At 40.0% G+C, this 21,800-nt stretch overlaps 1 protein-coding gene across 3 annotated transcripts in view; it reads left to right on the top strand.

Moving 5' to 3' along the window:
• The window catches only part of MED13L (mediator complex subunit 13L), a 297,018-nt gene that overhangs the window by 264,875 nt on the left and 10,343 nt on the right, over nt 1-21,800 (top strand). For all 3 annotated transcript variants that reach the window (XM_033408782.2, XM_004281470.3, XM_033408784.2), the window contains 11 exons: nt 763-1,700; nt 5,873-6,052; nt 6,669-6,892; nt 8,776-8,968; nt 9,655-10,081; nt 10,670-10,889; nt 12,169-12,357; nt 15,723-15,946; nt 16,137-16,279; nt 19,644-19,802; nt 21,099-21,275. In XM_033408782.2, the coding sequence (XP_033264673.1) occupies nt 763-1,700; nt 5,873-6,052; nt 6,669-6,892; nt 8,776-8,968; nt 9,655-10,081; nt 10,670-10,889; nt 12,169-12,357; nt 15,723-15,946; nt 16,137-16,279; nt 19,644-19,802; nt 21,099-21,275 (3,074 nt within the window). The remainder of the gene's footprint in view (nt 1-762; nt 1,701-5,872; nt 6,053-6,668; nt 6,893-8,775; nt 8,969-9,654; nt 10,082-10,669; nt 10,890-12,168; nt 12,358-15,722; nt 15,947-16,136; nt 16,280-19,643; nt 19,803-21,098; nt 21,276-21,800) is intronic.

The raw sequence follows: 21,800 nt of genomic DNA, 5'->3' as shown, positions 1-21,800 counted from the left end.
CTGCTTATGAGAAAATAGGTAGCACAGTGTGATCAGTCTCTGGGAGCTAAAAATAATTGTGCTATATAATGCATGACATATTGAAAAATAAAAAAATGAACGAATCGCCTACCACCCTCCAGAAATCTGTTAGAAGTTTGGAAACTGTGATGCAATATCTATACTTCTGGGCAGCTACTTAACTAATACTAAGTCCTTTTAGCAGCATGTGTAGTATTTGTATTAATTGTAATATAGTACTGGCCAGTGGGTTTCCTAAAATAGAATTCCCTCATGGTCACTCATTACTATAAAAATGGCTAGCCTAGATAGGACTACATTTTGGAAATTAGAAAAATGTTAAATTTTCATGTGCATTTGATTATAACTACTTTAGAATCATATGTAGATTATAGCCTCAGAGAACAAGTACACTGGCAGAATTTCAATTTCAAAAAATGACAAAAATGTAATTGCAAATTAGATGGAAATTTCATCCTATGGTCTTCTAGCTACTTTGGCATCTGAGCTCAAGTGTTAAAGTTCTATTTAGTAGTTATAGGTTTTCAAAACTACATTGCCCAAATGCAGCATCATGTTTTCTTGTAAAAGTAGTTACAGTTCCCTCAAAAGATTAAGATGAGGCTTAATAGAAAACTGAATAAACCAAGTGATAACGTGCATAAATAGGAAATGCACAGGCCAGGTTGGGGTGATTATGTGTGTATTCCAGCACCTGTGACCGGCCTCCCGTTCTCACTTGGTGCTGTCTCTCTGTTGCAGTAATGTGCCTAGTGTCGGGAGCCTAGCAGATCCAGATTATCTGAACACACCACAGATGAACACCCCGGTGACGCTGAACAGCGCTGCCCCAGCCAGCAACAGTGGAGCAGGAGTTTTGCCATCTCCAGCAACCCCTCGCTTCTCTGTCCCCACACCACGAACCCCCAGGACCCCAAGAACTCCCAGAGGAGGGGGCACTGCCAGTGGTCAAGGGTCTGTTAAATATGACAGCACCGATCAGGGGTCACCAGCCTCTACCCCCTCTACCACACGGCCTCTTAATTCTGTGGAGCCCGCCACCATGCAGCCAATTCCTGAAGCTCACAGTCTCTATGTGACTCTGATTCTTTCTGATTCCGTGATGAATATCTTTAAAGACAGAAACTTTGACAGCTGTTGCATCTGTGCCTGCAACATGAACATCAAAGGGGCGGATGTTGGGCTTTACATCCCCGATTCTTCCAATGAGGACCAGTACCGCTGTACCTGTGGGTTTAGTGCGATCATGAATCGCAAACTTGGTTACAATTCGGGACTCTTCCTGGAAGATGAGTTGGATATTTTTGGGAAGAATTCTGATATTGGTCAGGCTGCCGAAAGGCGCTTAATGATGTGTCAGACCACCTTCCTTCCGCAGATGGAAGGAGCCAGAAAATCGCAGGAGCCACCGATAAGCCTTCTCCTCCTCCTGCAGAATCAACATACACAACCTTTTGCTTCACTGAGTTTCCTGGACTACATTTCCTGTAACAATCGCCAAACTCTTCCCTGTGTGAGCTGGAGTTACGACCGGGTGCAAGCAGATAATAATGATTACTGGACGGAATGCTTTAATGCCTTGGAGCAGGGTCGGCAGTATGTGGATAATCCCACAGGTGGCAAAGTGGATGAAGCGCTGGTGAGAAGTGCCACTGTGCACTCTTGGCCTCATAGCAATGGTAGGTTTCCCAGAATACAAATTTGCTTTGAAAATTGTCTTGGTGTGATGACAACTTGCAAACTTTCTTTACTTTGTTATATATGACAAAATTTTAAATTTCATTTATTAAAAAATAGACATAACTAAAGTGAGAGCTATCTTGATATCACCCTAAAGTTAAGAACGGGGAGATGTTTTATATTGAAACACATTTGGAGAAGAGTAATTATTTTGTGGAAAAAAAGTTGTCTAGATTATACAAACTGATAATTTGCATACCCTTTCATGTTTAAGTCTATGTATTCTTCTGGGTCGAGTTTCCATGATACTTCTTCCAGGAAGCCTTCTATCCATTTACCAGAGTATTTTCTCTTTCCTCTGATTTCCCAGCATTTTGTGTCTCTGGTAACAATGATCACATTTTACTTTGCATTGTGGTTACTGGGGCACGTCACTGTCTTAAAAACTCCAGTTGATAGGGCTTCCCTGGTGGCGCGGTGGTTGAGAGTCCGCCTGCCGATGCAGGGGACACGGGTTCGTGCCCCAGTCCGGGAGGATCCCACATGCCGCGGAGCGGCTGGGCCCGTGAGCCATGGCCGCTGAGCCTGCGCGTCCGGAGCCTGTGCTCCGCAATGGGAGAGGCCACAACAGTGAGAGGCCCGCGTACCAGGAAAAAAAAAAAAAAAAACTCCAGTTGATAAACGTCTTTGGAGTTGGGCTGTAAGAGTGCTGAGCAGCCTTGCTGTTCCCTTTCCTTATTGATTCACTATCTATGCTATAATGTGTCCTGAAGGGATACAATGGTGAATGAAAGGGACAAGGTACCTGCCCTCAGGGACTTTCTAATCTATTTTGGAAAATGGATAAGCCTTCTCCTCCATCCTCCAATTAAATAATATGCTTATTTATTTAATTATTCGAATCAAATAAATAAATAAGCATATTATTACAAACCATTATAAGTGATGAAAGCACGGTATGTCAGGGGACACTTCCTTGAAGAAGTAGTAACATTTGAGATCCCAACGATGAGTACAGGTTAACTGGGTGACGAGGGAGGGGGCGGGGAGCCGTGTCCCAGGCAGAGGAGGGGCGAGTGCAATGGCCCAGCGTTATGTAGAGCGTGGGGCCTTCAGAGAACTCAGAGAAGCCTAGAGACCAGCAACGCTAGCTTGTCAAGAGCCTTTTGAGACATGCTGGGCACTGGGTCTTCATCCGAAGAGTCTCAAGTCAATGATGGGTTTTACGAAGAGACATTGACATCAGATTTGTATAGTTAGGAAAAAATCTACTCTATAAGGTGGACTGTGGATTAGAAAATGGCGAGAATGGATTTGAGGAGACTGAGAAGTTCCTGCAGTAGATGAAATAAGAAACAGTAGCTTGGCTTAGTGTCCTAGCAAAGGAGATGGAAAAGAAGTGGAAACAGTCAAGAGATGTTTGGGAAGTATTATTGCAGGACTTGGAAATGGGTTGGATTTGGGGGATCAGGGAGAGTGAGATATTAAGGAAGACACCCAGGTTTTTGACATGTATACCTGGACGGACAGTGGTGTCGTTCAAAGACAAGTGTACTGGGAGCTTCCCTGGTGACACATTGGTTAAGAGTCTGCCTGCCAATGCAGGGGACACTGGTTCGATCCCTGGTCCGGGAAGATCCCACATGCTGTGGAGCAACTAGGCCCATGCACCGCAACTGCTGAGCCTGTGCTCTAGAGCCCGCGAGCCTAGAGCCTGTGCCCCGCAACAAGAGAAGCCACCACAATGAGAAGCCCGCGCACCGCACCGAAGGGTAGACCCTGCTTGCCACAGTTAGAGAAAGCCCGCACACAGCAACAAAGACCCAACACAGCCAAAAATAAATAAAATTATTTTAAAAAGATGAGTGTACTGGAGGAATATCAGGTCTGGGGAGAAAGGTCATAAATTGAGTTTTGGAAGTTTTAAAGATTTCTCTTGAGATATCCAGGTAGAGGTGTCAAGTAGACACTTGGGACTTCATGACCTGGAGCTCAGGGGAAAGGGAGTATATGGCACGTAGATGATAACTCAAGTCAGGGGCTCGGAGGAGGAGGAGAGCTCACTGGGGAGGAGGACTGTATGGAAAGAGCGGAGGGCCTGGGACAGAGCTTTACTGAGTTCTGCCATGTAACCAAGTTTCATGAACGAGAGCGTGGTCAACAGGCATTCAGATTCAGCCAGGCTTTTAAGATAAGGATTAAACCAGTCTTTTGACCATGGTAAGAGCTGTTTCTGTAGACAGGTGGGAGCAGAGGCCAAGCTGGAGGAGTCTATGTGTGAAAGAAACATGGACCCTGCTTCAGAATAGTCGTCAGTCTTGCAGGGGAGAAGGTTAGATAAGCAAGGAGACTTCTTGGAGGTGGAGACTCCTGAGGAAGTATTTCAAGGGTTATACTCATTTTTATAACTGCTTAGGTTTAAGTAGAGTACCTTATACTTAGCAGGCCTTTAATTAATGTCTGCTGCATGAATTTATGAATTAAAGTCTTGCCCCTAAAGAATTGTGGGTGATTATCTTAGGTGGCTTCTTTTACTAGACAGTGGCCTTCAGGTAGAAAAGCAGTCTGTGTGGGTGGATCAGTAGTGGCATCTTTGGATATGAAGAATAGCACATTTTTTTGTAGGCGAGATGTGGGTTCCAAATTCAGATGCTTAAAACTACCAGACAGATAATGTAAATGAATGATGTGAAGATCCAGGTTTGCAAAAGGCAATGACCTAAATTGTGTCGTTTCGCAACATACTTTCTATTTTGTATGCACAGGAATAGAGTTCACAAAGAATTACTTCTACTTTTATTTTTCTCTAACCTGTGGTTCTCTTGGTGTGTCATTTTCCTACTTCTGTTAGAGCCATGGGTACAAGAGGTACTTTACTTTTTCCTTTCCTATAAGAAGAAAAGAAGCACAGGCTTGAAGATCAAGGTGATAAATGCTGCTTCAGTCTCAGGCCAGCTGGGGTGGGGGGAGGCGCGGGGGGAGCGTCAAGAACTGTCTGAAGGGGACAGCTACTCCTTGGCTCCAAGTGGTGGTCATCCAGGAATATGATGGCCTCAGCCCCAGGGCTGTCAGGCAGTTTTCCAGTTTTTCAAGAGAAGCTGGAAATCCAGATTTGCATATGAAATTTCCTGAGAAATTCGTTCCAGATTGAAAAACAAAAACTCTGTGCCATCAAGTTGCAGCCTGTGTTTGATGTGGGGACACATCTAAAAATGTCTTAAGACCCCCTTAAGCACCCTGTGGTTCAGATTTAGTTGGTAAATAAACCACAGATTTCCATCCATGCCACTTTCCTAATCAGCTGGAAAAGCAAGAGGAATGAAAGGTCTTTAGGAACCCAGCTGTGCAGATTCATAGCTGACCATCTCCAGCTTAAGTAGTTCTTTCTTCAGATCTTTTTGAGAATTTGACGAGCATTATGGACCTTCTCCCTTGGGGTAAAATACACCTATGCTCATGCATGCATATGCAGTTTGGGGTGGAGTTTCAGAGGTTTTTCAAATTCTAGGTTAAGAAACCCTCTTGCAGGAAGAACATGTTCTGAAACCATGAATCTCCTACCTTCCTCTCTGTACAGATGAATTTCAGGCCTGTCAATGCCTCTGCCCTGTTTTCATGTGCCTCTGCCTGTGTAGAAGGTCATCTTTCTCTTTATGCATTTTGTATTTTGTGAAAATATTTTCATTAAGAGCAGTTTTTAAAGTTTTTAAAAGCTTCAAGTTCCTTTTTCCCACTCATCATATAATCAAAACATGGATTTTTGTAAATAAAAGTAATTAAGAAACTAAAAGTAAGAAACAATAATTAAGAAATTTTTGCCGCTCTCTTTTCTTAAGAACAACCTTGGAAACAAGTCTGTATGATTTTTAAAAGTCAGGCCTATCTACCTTTCCACTTTTAGGCAGTCCTGTAGTTAACCTCTTTTATATAGAGTAAACTATTTTCCCTTTTATTATTTCCAATAATAAATGATAAACTATCTTCTACTTTAGAAGATTGTCTTTCCTCTTGACTCCTAAGTCGGGTATTTTAGAATCTACTGTAAGTAGACCCTGCTGCCAGTGATGTCTCTGTCGTGGAGTATAACTGAGGTCCACAATGATGGCAAGAAGAGGAGTGTGCCAGCCCCCCTTTATGATTTCCCTTCCTTTTCATTTCATTTCTCTTCCAGTGCTGGACATCAGCATGCTCTCCTCCCAAGATGTGGTCCGTATGCTGTTGTCCCTGCAGCCCTTTCTCCAAGACGCCATCCAGAAGAAGCGCACGGGCAGGACCTGGGAGAATATCCAGCACGTGCAGGGACCACTCACCTGGCAGCAGTTCCACAAAATGGCAGGACGGGGAACCTACGGTAGAATCCTTCCCCTGTTTAAATTCCTTCAGATTTTTGTTCTATGAAAAGCAGCTTTAGTTACTGTCAAGTCCTTCCCTCACTGACAAAATAGAACCTTTTTCCTCCTGACTATTAAGTTTTATAATCTGCCTGTTTTCCAGTAGTCAGTTTTGGAGATAATTTTTCTAAATGTCTTTGGCATAATCAAGGTCAGTGGGGCAAATAATCCCTAAATAGACCATTTGTTAGGGTCTCCTTATCTTCATGGTCCTCACTGCATTTTCATCTGGATGAACTTCTGAACTAGTTCTGTCAACTTCTTCATAGTCAGGATTATAGTGCTTATCTTAAAGGAAATGACATAGTGCTGTTTGGAAAACTAACTTTAACCTGCTCTAGTCTGCTCTCTGATCTTACTGAAACTTTATAAGCATGTTCTGACTCATTTAATTAAGGTTCTTCATCAGGGGCCATTTAATTAGAGGATTTGAAGAGTACTTTTAAGAGTATCATGTCAACCTACAATAAAATTTCTGATGCCAGAAATAAGACTAATGCACCAGAGAATTCTCAGTTGTCGAGGTTGTGGGAAACAGACCCTGAAGCACTTTCCTAAACTGCAATCTTGTTTTAGGTTCTGAAGAATCTCCTGAGCCGTTGCCCATCCCCACTCTGCTGGTAGGCTATGACAAGGACTTCCTCACCATCTCGCCATTCTCCTTGCCATTTTGGGAGAGGCTGTTGTTGGACCCATACGGGGGCCACCGTGATGTTGCCTATATTGTGGTGTGTCCAGAAAATGAGGCCTTGCTCGAAGGAGCCAAAACTTTTTTCAGGGACTTGAGCGCTGTATATGAGGTGAGAAGGATATGAAAGATGAAAATTGTTTGTATGATACAAGTCCTCAGGTTGTTTCTAGTTATGACTAAATTTTAAAGAACAAATATTTTCAAAGTAGGACTCAAAGAAAATTTTCACATAGTTGGAGGATGAAGAAAAGGATTACATTGGCAAGTTTTTCAAGGAGTACATTGCTTTCCCATCTTAGCTTTTATATTTTATTAGATTTAAAGATTTTCCTCTACCAGCCTTACCACCCATCTTAAAGTCCCGTCAGCTGTTTTTTCCCCATTTATGTGCTCAAGTTTAAAAGTATTACTCACCAGGGGATAGTGGTTGTTCAGAAGATGAGCTTTATGAAAAGAAAGCACATCTACTCTTGGGGCGGGTGGGTGGGGGGAGTTCCTGAAAACAGTATAAAAATGTTTAGCTTGAAAATTTCTGAATCATAATAAGTTTAATGACTCATGTCCCTGTTTTATTTAACACTCCATTCATCTTAATACTAAAATTTTGGTACAGATTAATAATGTGATAACCATAGTAATATATAAGCCACTTAGATAATTTTATATATTTAGTACATAAATTCCTGTTACTTTTGAAAAATTAGAATCATGTCTGTCTTTGAAGAGTTAGTGCCACATTTCTTCTGCTAAAGTACATAGACATAAGGTTTTTGTACCTTATACTTCTGTTATCTTTATATTTGACAAGAATAAATGAAATTACTATTTATAAAGTATTTAGAGCTGCGACAGGCATATTATAAGCATTACAAAAGTGTTTGCTAAATAAGATGCCAAGTTGAATTTCAAAAATACTCCATAACGGAACATTCACTATCTATAAGTGTATGAGTACACACGAAATAGTAAACTTACATGTTGCTACCAAGAAGTGAGAAGATGCTAAAGTATGAGATAATGGCATCAATTAAGCCACTGAAGGAAATCCTTGGATACAGTAATTTCTAAACAGTGCCTGGTTCATGATGCCTAATAATATTAAATCATAATCACCCTAACACAGAAAACTTGTCTAAGCAATCTTAAAGCCCAGCCTTACTTTTGAGTGAAGCTTTCAACATAAGTTCCAAAACATAAAAGGACTGCCAGATCATTTTAGGATTGCTCTTTTGGCAGTAATGCGTACCTGCTTCAGAAGAGTGTACACTAGAGAATTTTCAGCGGCTTGGTAAGCCTCCTGTTCATCAACTCTAGTAAGGGCTAATAATATGGGCTCTTCTGCTGGTGAACAGGTAGCTAGGTAGCTTACTTTGTGCAGGTATATTAATTCTCTGCCATAAGCACCCATTTAATGTCCTGCACGTCAGTAACAGAATCTCATTGTGCTAAAACAACTATTTACTTTTAAAAAGTGATCAGCATATCCACTGTTTCCGTGGCCTTTGCTATTGGTGATCTCCAAATGTCTGTAACAATGTAACAGATGGCCCATAAAATGTTAATGTTATCTTATGGGAGAACATCATAAGTCGGGATTACTTAAGAGGTTTTAGTGGACATATGTCTCAGTCAGCCTAAGTAGGCAGGAATCTGGTTAATTCTTTATTTGACCATTAGCAATCAGGTAGTGCTCAGCAATCTTCCCTTGTGCTGGAGGAAGTGGTTGGGGTGAAGAAACATTCATTTTTCTTTAAAAGAAACAATTTTCCTTAGAGAGCCTAGTCCAGGTTTTGGAGAGACAGAGAACAGTTTCAGGTACATTATAATTACCAGAAGGGACCAGCATATAATGTTGGTTTGGTTGCGTGTGGTAACGCTAAAAGACAAAGGAAAATGCTTCCATGTGTATGGTCAAGGATCTCTGTGGTAACGATGTGTACTGAACGAAGGAGTGGTTCCTGTTGTAAACGGTGATCTGTTTTGTGCCATCAGATGTGTAGGCTTGGGCAGCACAAGCCTATCTGCAAAGTGCTGCGCGACGGGATCATGCGCGTGGGGAAGACCGTGGCGCAGAAGCTGGCGGAAGAGCTTGTGAGCGAGTGGTTTAACCAGCCGTGGGGCAGCGAGGAGAGTGACAATCATTCCAGACTCAAACTTTATGCGCAAGTTTGCCGCCATCACCTAGGTAAATGGGGATGTATTTGGCAAAGTAGAATTTGAGAAATAGCAAATCATTCCCCCTGCTCCCTATTAGACATGCCACATTATACTTCTTTTGTCTCGGGAAATGTTAGTGTTCCATTACTGTATTTATTTAGGTCTAATTTTTGCATTCTAAGTAGTTAAATGCTAATTTTTATGTGCATGTATATTCTTTAAAAGCTATTTACAGTAGCCTAAGGAAGTCATATCTAATTTACTCCACATTTCGAAAATGTAGCAGCATGACTTGGTATTAACTGCTTTATTTTAACCCAGATTCCCAAGAGAATCTTAGATGCTTACATAAGCCTTACGCACATAGGAGCATAATATACCATGATGGCTGTAGAATATACGGCCTCTCCGTTTTCAGTGAATGCGTATGGAATCAGTCTGAAAGGCAGATGTTACAAATGACTGATTTTCTCCTCTCCCCCGCGCCCCCCAAATAAGGCTCTTCCCCAGAATTTATAATAAGTAACTCCATGTTTATTTCCATGTTTACAGAACATAGAAGCTTATGTTCAGTGGTAGAGATAGCATTTTGGGTGTCATAGAGTAATGCAACCTGGAAGCATAATTTTTTTTAAAGTGACTATTCTAAATATCTGCTTCAGCCAGACACTGCAGAACATCCCTAAAGTCACCTCTCTGCGTGTACACTTTCAGCACCTTATCTAGCCACTCTGCAGCTCGACAGCAGCCTGTTGATACCACCTAAGTACCAGACCCCACCAGCAGCAGCACAGGGACAAGCTACACCTGGGAATGCGGGGCCTTTAGCTTCAAATCCAGGATCGGCAGCCCCCTCAGCTGGCAGTGCATTTAATCCCACCTCCAATGGCAGTTCTGTGAACCCGGCAGCAAGTAGCTCCGCATCTGGTTCCTCTGTGCCACCAGCCTCGACATCTGCCTCTGCTCCCATTATTAACCAGATAAGCACTACCTCTTCTTCAGGATTCAGTGGTAGTGTCGGAGCGCAGAACCCCAGCGCTGGGGCCAGCTCTGCAGAGAGAACGCAAGGGAACATAGGCTGTGGTGGAGACACTGAGCCTGGGCAGAGCTCCTCTCAGCCCTCACAGGATGGACAGGAAAGGTACGGTACTCTGACCAAGACGAGTGGCTTCAGCTCGGACCCCTTGTCTACTCTTCCTCTGCACCCCCAGCCCCCTCGACTTCATGAGTCTCTAAACCTTGTAAAGGGTGGTATTTCTCTTCTTCCCTCCAGAGAGTAACAACTGTCAGTCTATAGTTCAGTGTTAAGAAATTTGAGAACTTCTTATAAACTTACTATATTACTAGTATAATGGTAATATATACTTACTAATTAATATACTTAATGTAATTAATATTACTGTTAATACTCTTATTATATGAACATAATATATGGATAATAGTAATAGTAAGCTCTTACTATTAACGTAACAGCATTATAAAACATCTTTGTAGAATGAAGCCACGGTGTGGTGGGGGGGAGTTAAAAAAAGAGATCTCATTTTAGAGGAGCATGTTGTTGTTTTCCATCCATCTGGATGCTAACTGATTTGGTTTGCCTTCATTTTGGTACATATTAATGTTGCATTTAATCTGTAATCATTGTCCAGGAGTCAGTGTGCTCTGGAATTGATTTATTTTGTATAATTTATATTTATGTTGTGCATCTCATAAGTGACTCTCTCTGCAGTGTTACAGAAAGGGAGAGGATAGGAATTCCCACGGAGCCTGACTCTGCAGACAGCCAAGCCTACCCTCCAGCTGTTGTCATTTACATGGTGGACCCCTTCACTTACACCGCAGAGGAAGACTCCACTTCTGGAAATTTTTGGCTGTTGAGTTTGATGCGCTGCTACACAGAAATGCTGGATAATTTACCTGAGCATATGAGAAATTCTTTCATTCTCCAGGTAACTATTTGCAAGTTTATTTTTTACATTGTTGTTTTTATGAAAGTAAACAGGTTCATGATTTTTTAAAAAATTGTATGTATTAGAAAAAAGTATTCTTAATTCTGCCTTTTAGATTCAGCCATTATTAGCATTTTGGTGTTTTTCTAGCCTTTTTTCTGTGTTTGTTTACACAATTGACCATACTTTTCACATAATTTTTAGTCTTTTTGTACTGAAAGTTATTCATGAATATTTTTCCACCTTATTTAAAATTCTCACCAAGCAGCATATTTTTTATAGACTGCATATTTTCCATGTGTAACTGTTTCTCTACAGTTAGATATAATTACTTTTTTTTTTTTTTTTTTTTTTTTTTACCTTTTCACTGTTACAAATACAACTATAAGGTGGTCCAGTGGTTGGGACTCTGTGCCTCCAATTCCGGGGCCTGGGTTCAATCCCTGGTCGGAGAACTAAGGTCCCACAAGCTGCACAGCATGACCAATAAATAAATAAGTAAATGAATGAATAAATAAATAAAGCCATAATAAACATCTTCAGGTATAATCTGTCTTTCACATTTCAAGTAATTTCTTAAAGTGGATTCTTTGATAAAGATACTGATAAATAATGCCAGATTCCTCTCTCAAAATGTTATAGTTATTTACATTTCTTTCAGGAGTGAAGGAGCATGCCCATTTTCAGTGCACCCTTGCCAGTTTTATAGTGTAATAATTTTTAAAAATTTATAATTTAATAGGTGAAAAATGATGTCTTGGGTGTTTGGATTCTTGTTTTTCTGTCACTTTAACTCAAGCTATTATAGAATTAAAAGATTGAAATTAAAGCTACCAGTATAGTTTGTTGATAGTTTTTCATTGATTTGAAGTTTGTGCCTCAGATGACTAGACAATAATTCCAAAGATGCCATGCATACTATGCGTATAACCTTACAAAAGTGAGAAGTATATTTAAAAGCAAGTTTTTAAATTTAGGGGCATGGCAACAATAAATTGATAATTTATCTCTAAAATGGGAACAGGGTAATTTCTAAGTGACAGTGTAACTTGACCAGCAGAGTGACACCTCTTCTTAAATTGCTGGTATATTTGGAATATAGGACTTTATGTCACTGAAAGGAATTAAGATTGAATTATACTATGTTTGGCATTTCTGTATTTTAAAACTAAAGTTGCATCCCCCATTCAAGTAAAGAATTCATACCATTTCATTTTCGAACTGCCTTGTTAGCATATTAGATCTCTATTTCTTGTTTTATTTGTATTTGTGTCTGTAGATTGTGCCTTGCCAGTACATGCTGCAGACAATGAAGGATGAACAAGTTTTCTACATTCAATACTTGAAGTCCATGGCATTTTCAGTGTACTGCCAGTGCAGGCGACCTCTGCCTACACAGATACACATTAAATCCCTCACAGGATTTGGGCCTGCCGCCAGCATTGAGATGACTCTCAAGAACCCAGAGGTAGGTAGCAGCAACAGGGCAGAAATTTGCAAAAAGACTACTTTTATGCTAAAGATGCAAACCAGGAGAGTTGCTTGGTTGGTTGGTCTTCTACCTTTATTATAAGAGTGGTAGGTTTCTTTAATCCTTAAGTTGAAATAGAGGAGATACTTCTCTGAACTTGTATAATTTTTTGAGAAAAGAGGCAAGCAAACTCTTGCCATTTTTTGATGTAAGACCTAAGGCAACAATACACTTATCCCTTTTACTTATGAAAGTTCAGTTTTCCTATATTTATTTTGTTCATCATTGTTTGAAGCTAATTTGTGTCTTAAATCACTCTCCACCTTCCCCAGCTCATTTTGTTCCCTTGGAACAGCCGCTGTGTATGTGTTTACTCTGCACAGGCCCCACATTTTCTGATGCTTTCTCCTCCCCTTGTCTCAGTGCTTCTGTATGTAAATGAACGCTTTTGCTCTCCATCTTTGTAAACCTGTTTCCCACAGATAAGTACCTCAGGGGGAATTCTAAAACACCAAAGCAAAACATGTTTTAAACAGAAGTTGTACACTTCTTTTGTTTTACTAATCACCTTATCCTGAAGGTAGATATACAGGGCAGTGTTTAGAACTCTCAAAGCCTTCAAAAATCAGTTCCCACAACTTTTGCATGAAAAATTACCCATTAATAAAGGCCAGCAAACACCTCTTCACCATTAGAGAACTTAAAAACACCAAAAATTGCTAATTTTAGTTGGTTAATGTGAGTTTTTGTGGAAAACTAAAAAAATGACGCATTACTTAATACTGCATTTGTTGTAACTTGGTTCAGGTCAGCTTGGTCCCAAGAGAGGAAACTGCTTAGCTGACAACTTATATTCGCTCTGGGGTTATAGAAAATTTCTATCTTTGGCAGTTTTAGATTAGTTTATTCTCTTGAGTCTGTATTTTTTACTTTTGTGAGCATGTCATATGTTTTCTTTACTACTAGCTTTTTCTGGAATAAAAATAAATATGTTTCTACTTGTTTCAAATTTGTGTCCAGGAATTGAGTTTATGCCTTTCTTTATAAACTTTGAATCTTTTAGTTTTTTACCTCTTGTGGTTATTCTGCAATTCAGATGCAATCATTCCTTATGCTTTGGTAAGAAGTTACCACAATTTCAAATGACAACTAATAGTAGTCTGCATTTTCAGAGAAGAGAGTAAAGGCTGACTACCTATATTAAGATCCGAGGCATTATGTAATGTTTTAAAAGATTATATAACATACTGGCAGAACACCATGAGAGTTCAGGAGATATATAGTGAGGCTTAGATTAAAATAAATCACAAAAAATATATTCTTTCTTTCCCTTTGCTTTGGAACAGGAAGAGAGAAATCAATCATTTGACTTAATTAAAAATGTAAGAACCAAATGTTGTGAACATTTACTGAGGTTTATAAATTTTTACTTGCATTAAGGTGCAATGGCTAATTGCTAAATACTGCCTCTCCCCCAGTCTGCAGCTAGAATTTTGTACTTTCATTCAGCAACTATAGCAGAGTGTCTACCGTGTGCCAGACACTGTATTAGGTGTCGACTGTGCAGTGGTGAACAAGACACCAATCCCCTGCTTCCAGGAATTCTCATTTTCTGCAGTGGCACAGTCTCATGCAAGCTCCTGGCAACCACTGTTCTACTTGGTGTCTCTGTGGGGTTGCCTGTTCTGGACGTTTTTTGTAAATGGAATCTTCCAATATAGAATGTTTTATGTCTGCCTTCTTTCACTTAACATAATGTTTTCGAGGTTCATCCATGTCATAGCATGTATCAGTACTTCATTTCTTTTTATGGCTACGTACTGTTCCATTATATGGATAGACCACATTTTGTTTATCCATTTATTAGTGGATGGGCGTATGGATTTTTCCACTTTTTGGCTATTGTGACTAACCCTGTTCTAAACATTTGTGTATGAGTTTTTGTGTGGCTATATGTTTTCAGTTTTCTTAGTAAGTACCTAGGAGTAGAATTTCCGGGTCTGTGGAGAGTGAATGGATCAGTGATAAGGTTAGCTTTGAAACTTGAGCAAGTTGTTGAATAAGTATCCCTAAAATGAAGGAATTGGATTAACTTATCTCCAAGGTCTCTTTTAAGTTTAAAATTCTGTAATTCCATTATTACTGTTTCTTATGCTATGTACTTCAGGGGTTGGCAACTCTGTGGGCTAAATCCAGCCGGCAGCCTGCATTTGTATGACCAGCTAGGTAAGAATGATTATTACATTTTTACAAAGAGAAGATTATGTGACAGAGACTCATAAAGCCTAAAGTATTTACTGTCTGATCCTTTACAGAAGTTTGCTGACCCCTGCCGTAGTTTACTAAATATTGAAATGTATATAAAGCTAGAAACAAAGATGACAGTTAAATTTCATCACAGTTTATCTAAAATACTTGTCTTAGGTAACAGCTAACACTTTGATCTCTTTAATTACTTACACACACACATCATAAAGTATAATATACATACTGAAAAGTACCCAGTCTTAAGTATACTGCTTGATGAATTTCCACTAAGTAAAAATATTACATAACTAGCACTAGAAACAAAACATAACAAGCATCCAGGAACCTCTCTAATGTCCCTTCCAGTCACTCCAATGGTAATCACTATTCTGACTTATAACATATAACAGCATAATTTTGCCTGTTTTTGGCTTTATATAAATGGAATCATAATTTACAGTGTTTTGCGCCTGGCTTCTTCTACTCAGTGTTGAGAATCATCCATTTTGTTGCTTGTAGCAGTAGTTTTTTTCATTCTCTTTGCTGCTGTTTAATATTCTGCTTGTGTAACTTTGTCACAATTTATTATCCATTTTTCTGTTGATGGTTATTTAGGTTATTTTCTCTTTGGAGCTATTAAGATTGACAGTGTTGTAAACATGCTTATACCTGTCCTTTGTAAACATATATGTGCATTTTGGGGGGTCAGAGGGTATGCGTTTGTTCAGCTTTTACAGGTGTTGTCAAATACTTTTCCGAAGCACATCATACTCCAGCAATGTATGAAAGTTCTAATTGCCCTGTACTCTCACCAATACTTGATGTTTTCTGTCCTTTATATTTCAGACATTCTGGTGGGTGTGTAGTGGTTTTAATCCGCTTTCCTAATGACTAATGAAGTTGGGCCAATAATAATTTCTTTTAATAAGGAAATAATTGGCTTGACTGGGTTCCCTACCTTAAACAATTTTTTTTGTATCACTATTATTTGTATAGGACTAGTCGGGAAGCAATCTATTGTCATTTCTCCCTGTTGGTTTCCCTCAGTGCTGTATGGATTTTGTTGTAAACATGGAGTGGCTTTGTGCTGATACTGATTTTGATTTTGATTTCAGCGGCCCAGCCCAATCCAGCTTTACTCCCCTCCTTTTATATTGGCCCCAATCAAAGACAAGCAGACAGAGCTGGGAGAGACATTTGGTGAAGCGAGCCAGAAATACAATGTGCTCTTTGTGGGCTATTGTCTGTCTCACGACCAGCGCTGGCTTTTGGCTTCCTGCACTGACCTCCATGGAGAATTATTAGAAACATGTATTGTAAATATTGCTTTACCAAACAGGTGAGGAGCCTTGGTGTTTATGGTGTGTGTAAATTGATGCTGTGCCTTTTCTCAGATAATGGATCTTTCTAACTTTCCTATCTAAATGCAGTGGGTAACATGTGGGTGGGTTCTTTGGAATTTTCTTGGTTTTGTCGTACTAAATGATAGCTTTGATTCATTTGGGGGCCCTTTTCCATGTCTGTTTTAGATCACGGAGGAGTAAAGTATCTGCACGTAAAATTGGACTACAGAAGTTATGGGAATGGTGCATAGGTATTGTCCAAATGACATCTCTGCCCTGGAGAGTTGTAATTGGGCGACTTGGGCGTCTTGGCCATGGGGAACTTAAAGGTGAGAAATTCCTGAAACAAAGGAAAGGAAAAGGGCTGAGCTAATGTCATTAACTAAGCTGAGGGAGAAAATTATAAAGTTGGTAGTAAGAATAAAGCAGATTATATTTTCTGATTCTTTTAAATGTACAGGATAAACGAGTGGCTTTTAGACTTTTCATTAGCAACGAAATCATCACAAAGAAAATCTTAAATATAATATTGAACCCCAGTATATAAAACAGAAAAATATTTTTAATATAAAAATGATACTTGGTAAATTAGAATTTCTAACATTTATTTATATATTGTGAGAAGAACAAGTCAGTTTTAACTGGAAAATTTTATATCAGAGATTATGGATGAGAGTAGAAGTCATATACAGCCTTTACTTTCATTTGCTGGTTTGTTTTTGGTGGTTGCTGGTGATGAGCTTTGTATTTATTTTTGTTTCGGTGGCTTGATTGCAAGATAATCCTGATTGACAAGGACAAGTAGTTGCAAATTGGAAGAGTCTTTATTCACATTGCCACTGTCTGATACTCTTCAGTGTGGAAATTTAAGAGAGCAGATTTTTTTAAGTTGAATCCCCCAATATATCTACTGACTGCTTATATTTCTTACCATAAATATAAGAAAGCACTAAAAGTAACTGCAACATAACACAACTGACCACCACAGGCAGCTGCCTTGCCTGGCGTTGAGCCCAGCTCATTTATTATCCTTGCGTAGCTACTTGTACAGTTTTATATGAGCAATATGAACAGGCCTAGATTATTAATTTAAAGCCCTATCGATTAATGACACATTTATAAAAAGTTCAGTATATGAATATAGGTGGGAGAAGTTTTTGTTTTTGTTTTCAATATTTATTTATTTTTGCGGTACGCGGGCCTCTCACTGTTGTGGCCTCTCCCGTTGCGGAGCACAGGCTCCGGACGTGCAGGCTCAGCGGCCATGGCTCACGGGCCCAGCCACTCCGCGGCATGTGGGATCTTCCCGGACCGGGACACAAACCCGTGTCCCTTGCATCAGCAGGCGGACTCTCAACTACTGCGCCACCAGGGAAGCCCTTTAGTATTTATTTATTTGATTTTGCCAGGTCTTAGTTGCGGCACATCGGCTCCTTAGTTGCAGCTCGCGGGCTCCTTAGTCATGGCACGCGAACTCTTAGTTGCAGCATGCATGTGGGATCTAGTTCCCTGACCAGGGATCGAACCCGGGCCCCCTGCATTGGGAGCGTGGAGTCTTAACCACTGCGCCACCAGGGAAGTCCCGGGAGAGGTTTTTTTCTAACGTCTGCACGAAAGCAAGCATATGTCACAAATTAGCTTGGTGGTTTTGCACGTGCCAAGTATATATCAGAACAGAGTTGGCAAACTTTCTTTGTAAAGGGCAAGGTAGTAAATATTTTTGACCTTGCAGGTTAGCTGGTCACTGTTGAACTACTCAACTCTGCTACTGTAATGCCAAAGCAGCCATAGACAATACCCCAGTGAATTGGTGTGGCTGTTCCAATAAAACCTTGTTTACTAACAGGTGGTGGGCAGGATGTGAGCTGTGGACCGTAGTTTGCTGACCCTTGCGTTAGAGTGTGCATCTTATTTCTTTACATGAAATTTATATCTGGTATTTGTGGAAACCCTGAAATAAAACCCCTGATATAGATGTAACTTGCCTTGTAGTAAGTGCCTAAGTGAGTTAATTATTAGGGTTTAACAGCAATTTATACAAATATTATATAATATGTATTAAGTGTTTTCTTAGGAATCTATTATACACAGAATTTTTTTGTATTAAATTATACTGTAGACCAATAGAAAATATTATCCTTTTCATTTTTAAAAGAATATTATAATGAGTCTGTATCAGTAGCCTGGAGGTCTGATACATTAGGGGATTCATCATTTCATTTCTGTCAGAATTCCTATCTTCTCTCTTAGTATGCCTTTTAGTCAATCTTATTTCTTAAAGGCTTTGAGCTACTCTTAACCCTTGGGAAAAGTTAGAATATAATAGAAAAGAAGTAGAGGGGATAAAAATGTAGCCTAGTAGTCTAGTTACTTGGTATTTTGGAAAATTATTAAAGCCATCGCCTTCCCTTTTATGATTTTTTTAGAAGGGACACACTCTTCTTTCTTATCTCTTGGGGGAGAAGAATGTAAGTGTGACTGAGGGCTCCATCAAAAGACTGAGAGCAAATGTACTTTCAAGGAGTAAAAACACAGAGAAAAGCCTAGTGTCCAGGACATCAGCCTCCCAATCTACAGTTTCTTCCTTTGGGGAACTGAGGTCTGCACCACGTTGCATTTCTGTGGGGCAGTATCAGATATGAGTCCACAGATTTCAGAGTCAGTTTTGTGAATCTCTGTTCTTTATCACCAGAGTGTTTGTGATAAAAATAATCATACTGTCTTTTCCTTCTTACTTGGTTTTTATATACCAAACTCACTTCTCTTTGGTATTTCTGTGGTTTTTAAAAATACTCCCTCCTGTATGTTCCTTGACCCTTTTATTTCAGCCACTTCAGTTCAGAGTTCATTAGGAATATGAAATGTGAAAGTTTTTTTTTTTTCACTTGCTTTTTAAGGGGAGAGCAGGTTGTTTGAAAAAAGTATATGGAGGTAGAGAGGTGGAGTGGTGTTACATCAGTGGGATGTGACATGACAGCAGTGTACGGCTGCAGTAATGTGACGTGCTTCATGTGTGTCGGGGGTCAAAATAAAGGGAGTACCAAGTGCTTTTCAATTCCTGGAGTAACATTACCCTCAACAGTTCTGTGAGGAGACGTAGTGCTTTTGTTTGGAGGCAATAAACAGACGATAGAAAATTTATGACATCTTTTTAATCTGAACAATTAATGTGGCATCATTTGGAGCACTTTACTTGCACCCATTGCTTTGGGCATGCCAGGAAAGGGTCCCCTTCGTTTCTTCTGCTGCTTGCATTTCATGAAACAACCAATCTATGCTAGCAGTAAACAAAACTGAGGTTCACCCCAAACTGTGCTCTCTTCTAAAGAAAAGTGTTCATAGGGGTAGTGAAAGAACCAGACCTGGAGAAGGAGAAAGGACAGAACATACTGGCATCACCATTGAAAACTATTTTAAGTGCCTAAGTCTGCCCGGGTCTGTGCCGGACTCAAAGGTCATTTCAGACATGATTTCAGCCTCTATAGTCGTTGGCCTTTGTTTCTTTGTTAATGAAGTGTAATCGAGGTCAAGTAACATTTTCTTTGTAGCAAGGAGGGGAACCTCTATAAAGCCATATTCCCTTCAGGGCCCAATCCTGGAAATTCAATTATCAGGCAAAACTGGTAAAATGCTCAAACCTCACATCAATATGAATTTCTGAAGACTGTGTGCGATTGTGATATTTGATTCCAGATTGGAGTATCCTCCTTGGAGAATGTTCACTACAGACAATCAGTAAACGGCTCAAGGACGTGTGCCGGATGTGTGGAATCTCTGCCGCAGACTCTCCTTCTATCCTTAGTGCCTGCCTGGTTGCCATGGAGCCCCAGGGGTCCTTTGTAGTGATGCCAGGTAAATCTCGTCAGTTTTGTTAATTAGGTATCAGAACAGTCCAGTCCATTCAATCTTAAGTCCACACACAAGTATAGAATGATCTTTATTATCTTTATGAGAAAAAATTGTACTTAGGGCTCAAAATGGAAACCATCTGGTCTCTTCCAAGGGGAGTGGTTTGTGATTTTATCATCTTTGTTGACCATCACTTGGGAGAGAGCCCAAGTCCTGGGTGTGATTGAGAGCTCTTAGAGTCCTGGCGAATTATTTGACCCCAACCTGTTGTTAGTTTATGAAGTTCACCCTCCAAAAATGACTTAAGCGGGCACCAACATGATACGTATTTTAATACCCTTTTGAAGAAAGGTATTTGATAGACTCTTCAAGCAGCCTCAAGAGGACGTTTAGAGTCTCTCTGTGGTTGAGGATGAATGTGAAGTAGACAGGGGTAGAGCATTTATCACAGTGTCTGGTAGCCACAGTAACTCAGTAAGTGCCAAGATGTGGGCAGATGAAACATCATGGCCACAGAATTTTTTTAAAAACAGCAACTAAGCTGTTTTATAATTTAATAGCTAAGAAGTTTTATACTTTTTAAACCTGTTTTTACCATCCAGGTATTTCTTTGATCAAACAGCAGACCCTTGTCCCCTCCCTGTAAAAACCAACAGAAGTGTTGTGGTATGAGAACGTGGTTGCTTGTGGCCAGTCTAGAGAGAGACAGATGTCTGTACTGGCCTGCTGGTCAGACCTTGGGTTAATTGTCACCTGCACCAGTTGGGCAAGTTACATCATTTCTTTGTATTCTGTCCTCCTCATGAAATGGGGGTAGTAGTTCCTACCTCTGAGGTGTAGCTTTGATGATTGAATGATATGATATGAATAAAGAATTCAGTACAGAATCTGGCATGTAGTATGCATTCAATAAATATTAGTTGTAACAATTATTAGTTGAATGATACCATTTCTACAGAATTGCATGGTTTGGGGGAACAGTCCGTTATAAATTATTAGCAGTCACAGGAGGAAAGAAAGTTTTATTTTTAGAAATACTTCTTATTTAAGTAATTAAAACATATTTGGTTGACTCAATCCAATTTTTTCTTAACCTTGCCAGTGTGAAATGTGGCTTGAGTTATCATAGCTATCTGCTCTGAGTCAGTTTCTTGAAAATATTTAGACAAGTGGGCTCAACTGTAAATGTGTATCCATCATGGCAGTTGTGTCAGACTCACATCAATCCAGCTTGGGTCATTTCTGGAGTTGTTCACTGCTGCACAAAAGGCATTGATACATTTTTCCCCCCTTTTTAAGATGCTGTCACAATGGGCTCTGTTTTTGGCCGAAGTACTGCACTGAACATGCAGTCATCTCAACTTAACACCCCTCAAGATGCTTCTTGTACACACATCTTGGTGTTCCCAACATCGTCAACCATCCAAGTGGCTCCAGCCAACTATCCCAATGAAGATGGGTTTAGCCCCAACAATGGTGAGTGGAAGACCCTGTATGCATAGAGCGGCTCCGCTCCTTCAACAAGACACAGTGCTAGAGTAAAGAGTCGCCTGGCCGCTGCAGGTTCTTCTGTGTCGTAGTAAACAGCATATGAAACGTGAAGAGGGAATTGAAGGTTTGAGAATCTTTTTGGTTTTGAAGATTTAATTTGCACTGTTGCCAAGACCAAATAAACACTTTCCTCTCTTGGGTAATTAACTTTCTCCTGTTTTTCATTAACGGCAAAAAAATAGTATCTGCTTGATAGTGTCCTGTACATGGGTGTCACTCTTTCAATAAAGATTTCTTGATCTGATTTGAAATGTATGAAGACTGCTAGGCAGTATGAAGATAGCACCTGTCTTTAGCTGATCATTGGGAATCTAACTTGCTCTAAAACAACTCCTTATTTGATTAGTCTTGAAATTTTTTTCTAAGTAATTTATTTTTGGTTGTATTGGGTCTTCGTTGCTGCGCGGGCTTTCTCTAGCTGCGGCGAGCGGGGGTGGCTCTTCGTTGCGG

Source organism: Orcinus orca, chromosome 15 (genome assembly GCF_937001465.1).
Source record: "Orcinus orca chromosome 15, mOrcOrc1.1, whole genome shotgun sequence".
Taxonomy (NCBI): Eukaryota; Metazoa; Chordata; class Mammalia; order Artiodactyla; family Delphinidae; genus Orcinus; species Orcinus orca.
Note: the sequence above shows the minus strand (reverse complement) of the source record. Positions and strands in the feature narration are given on the sequence as shown.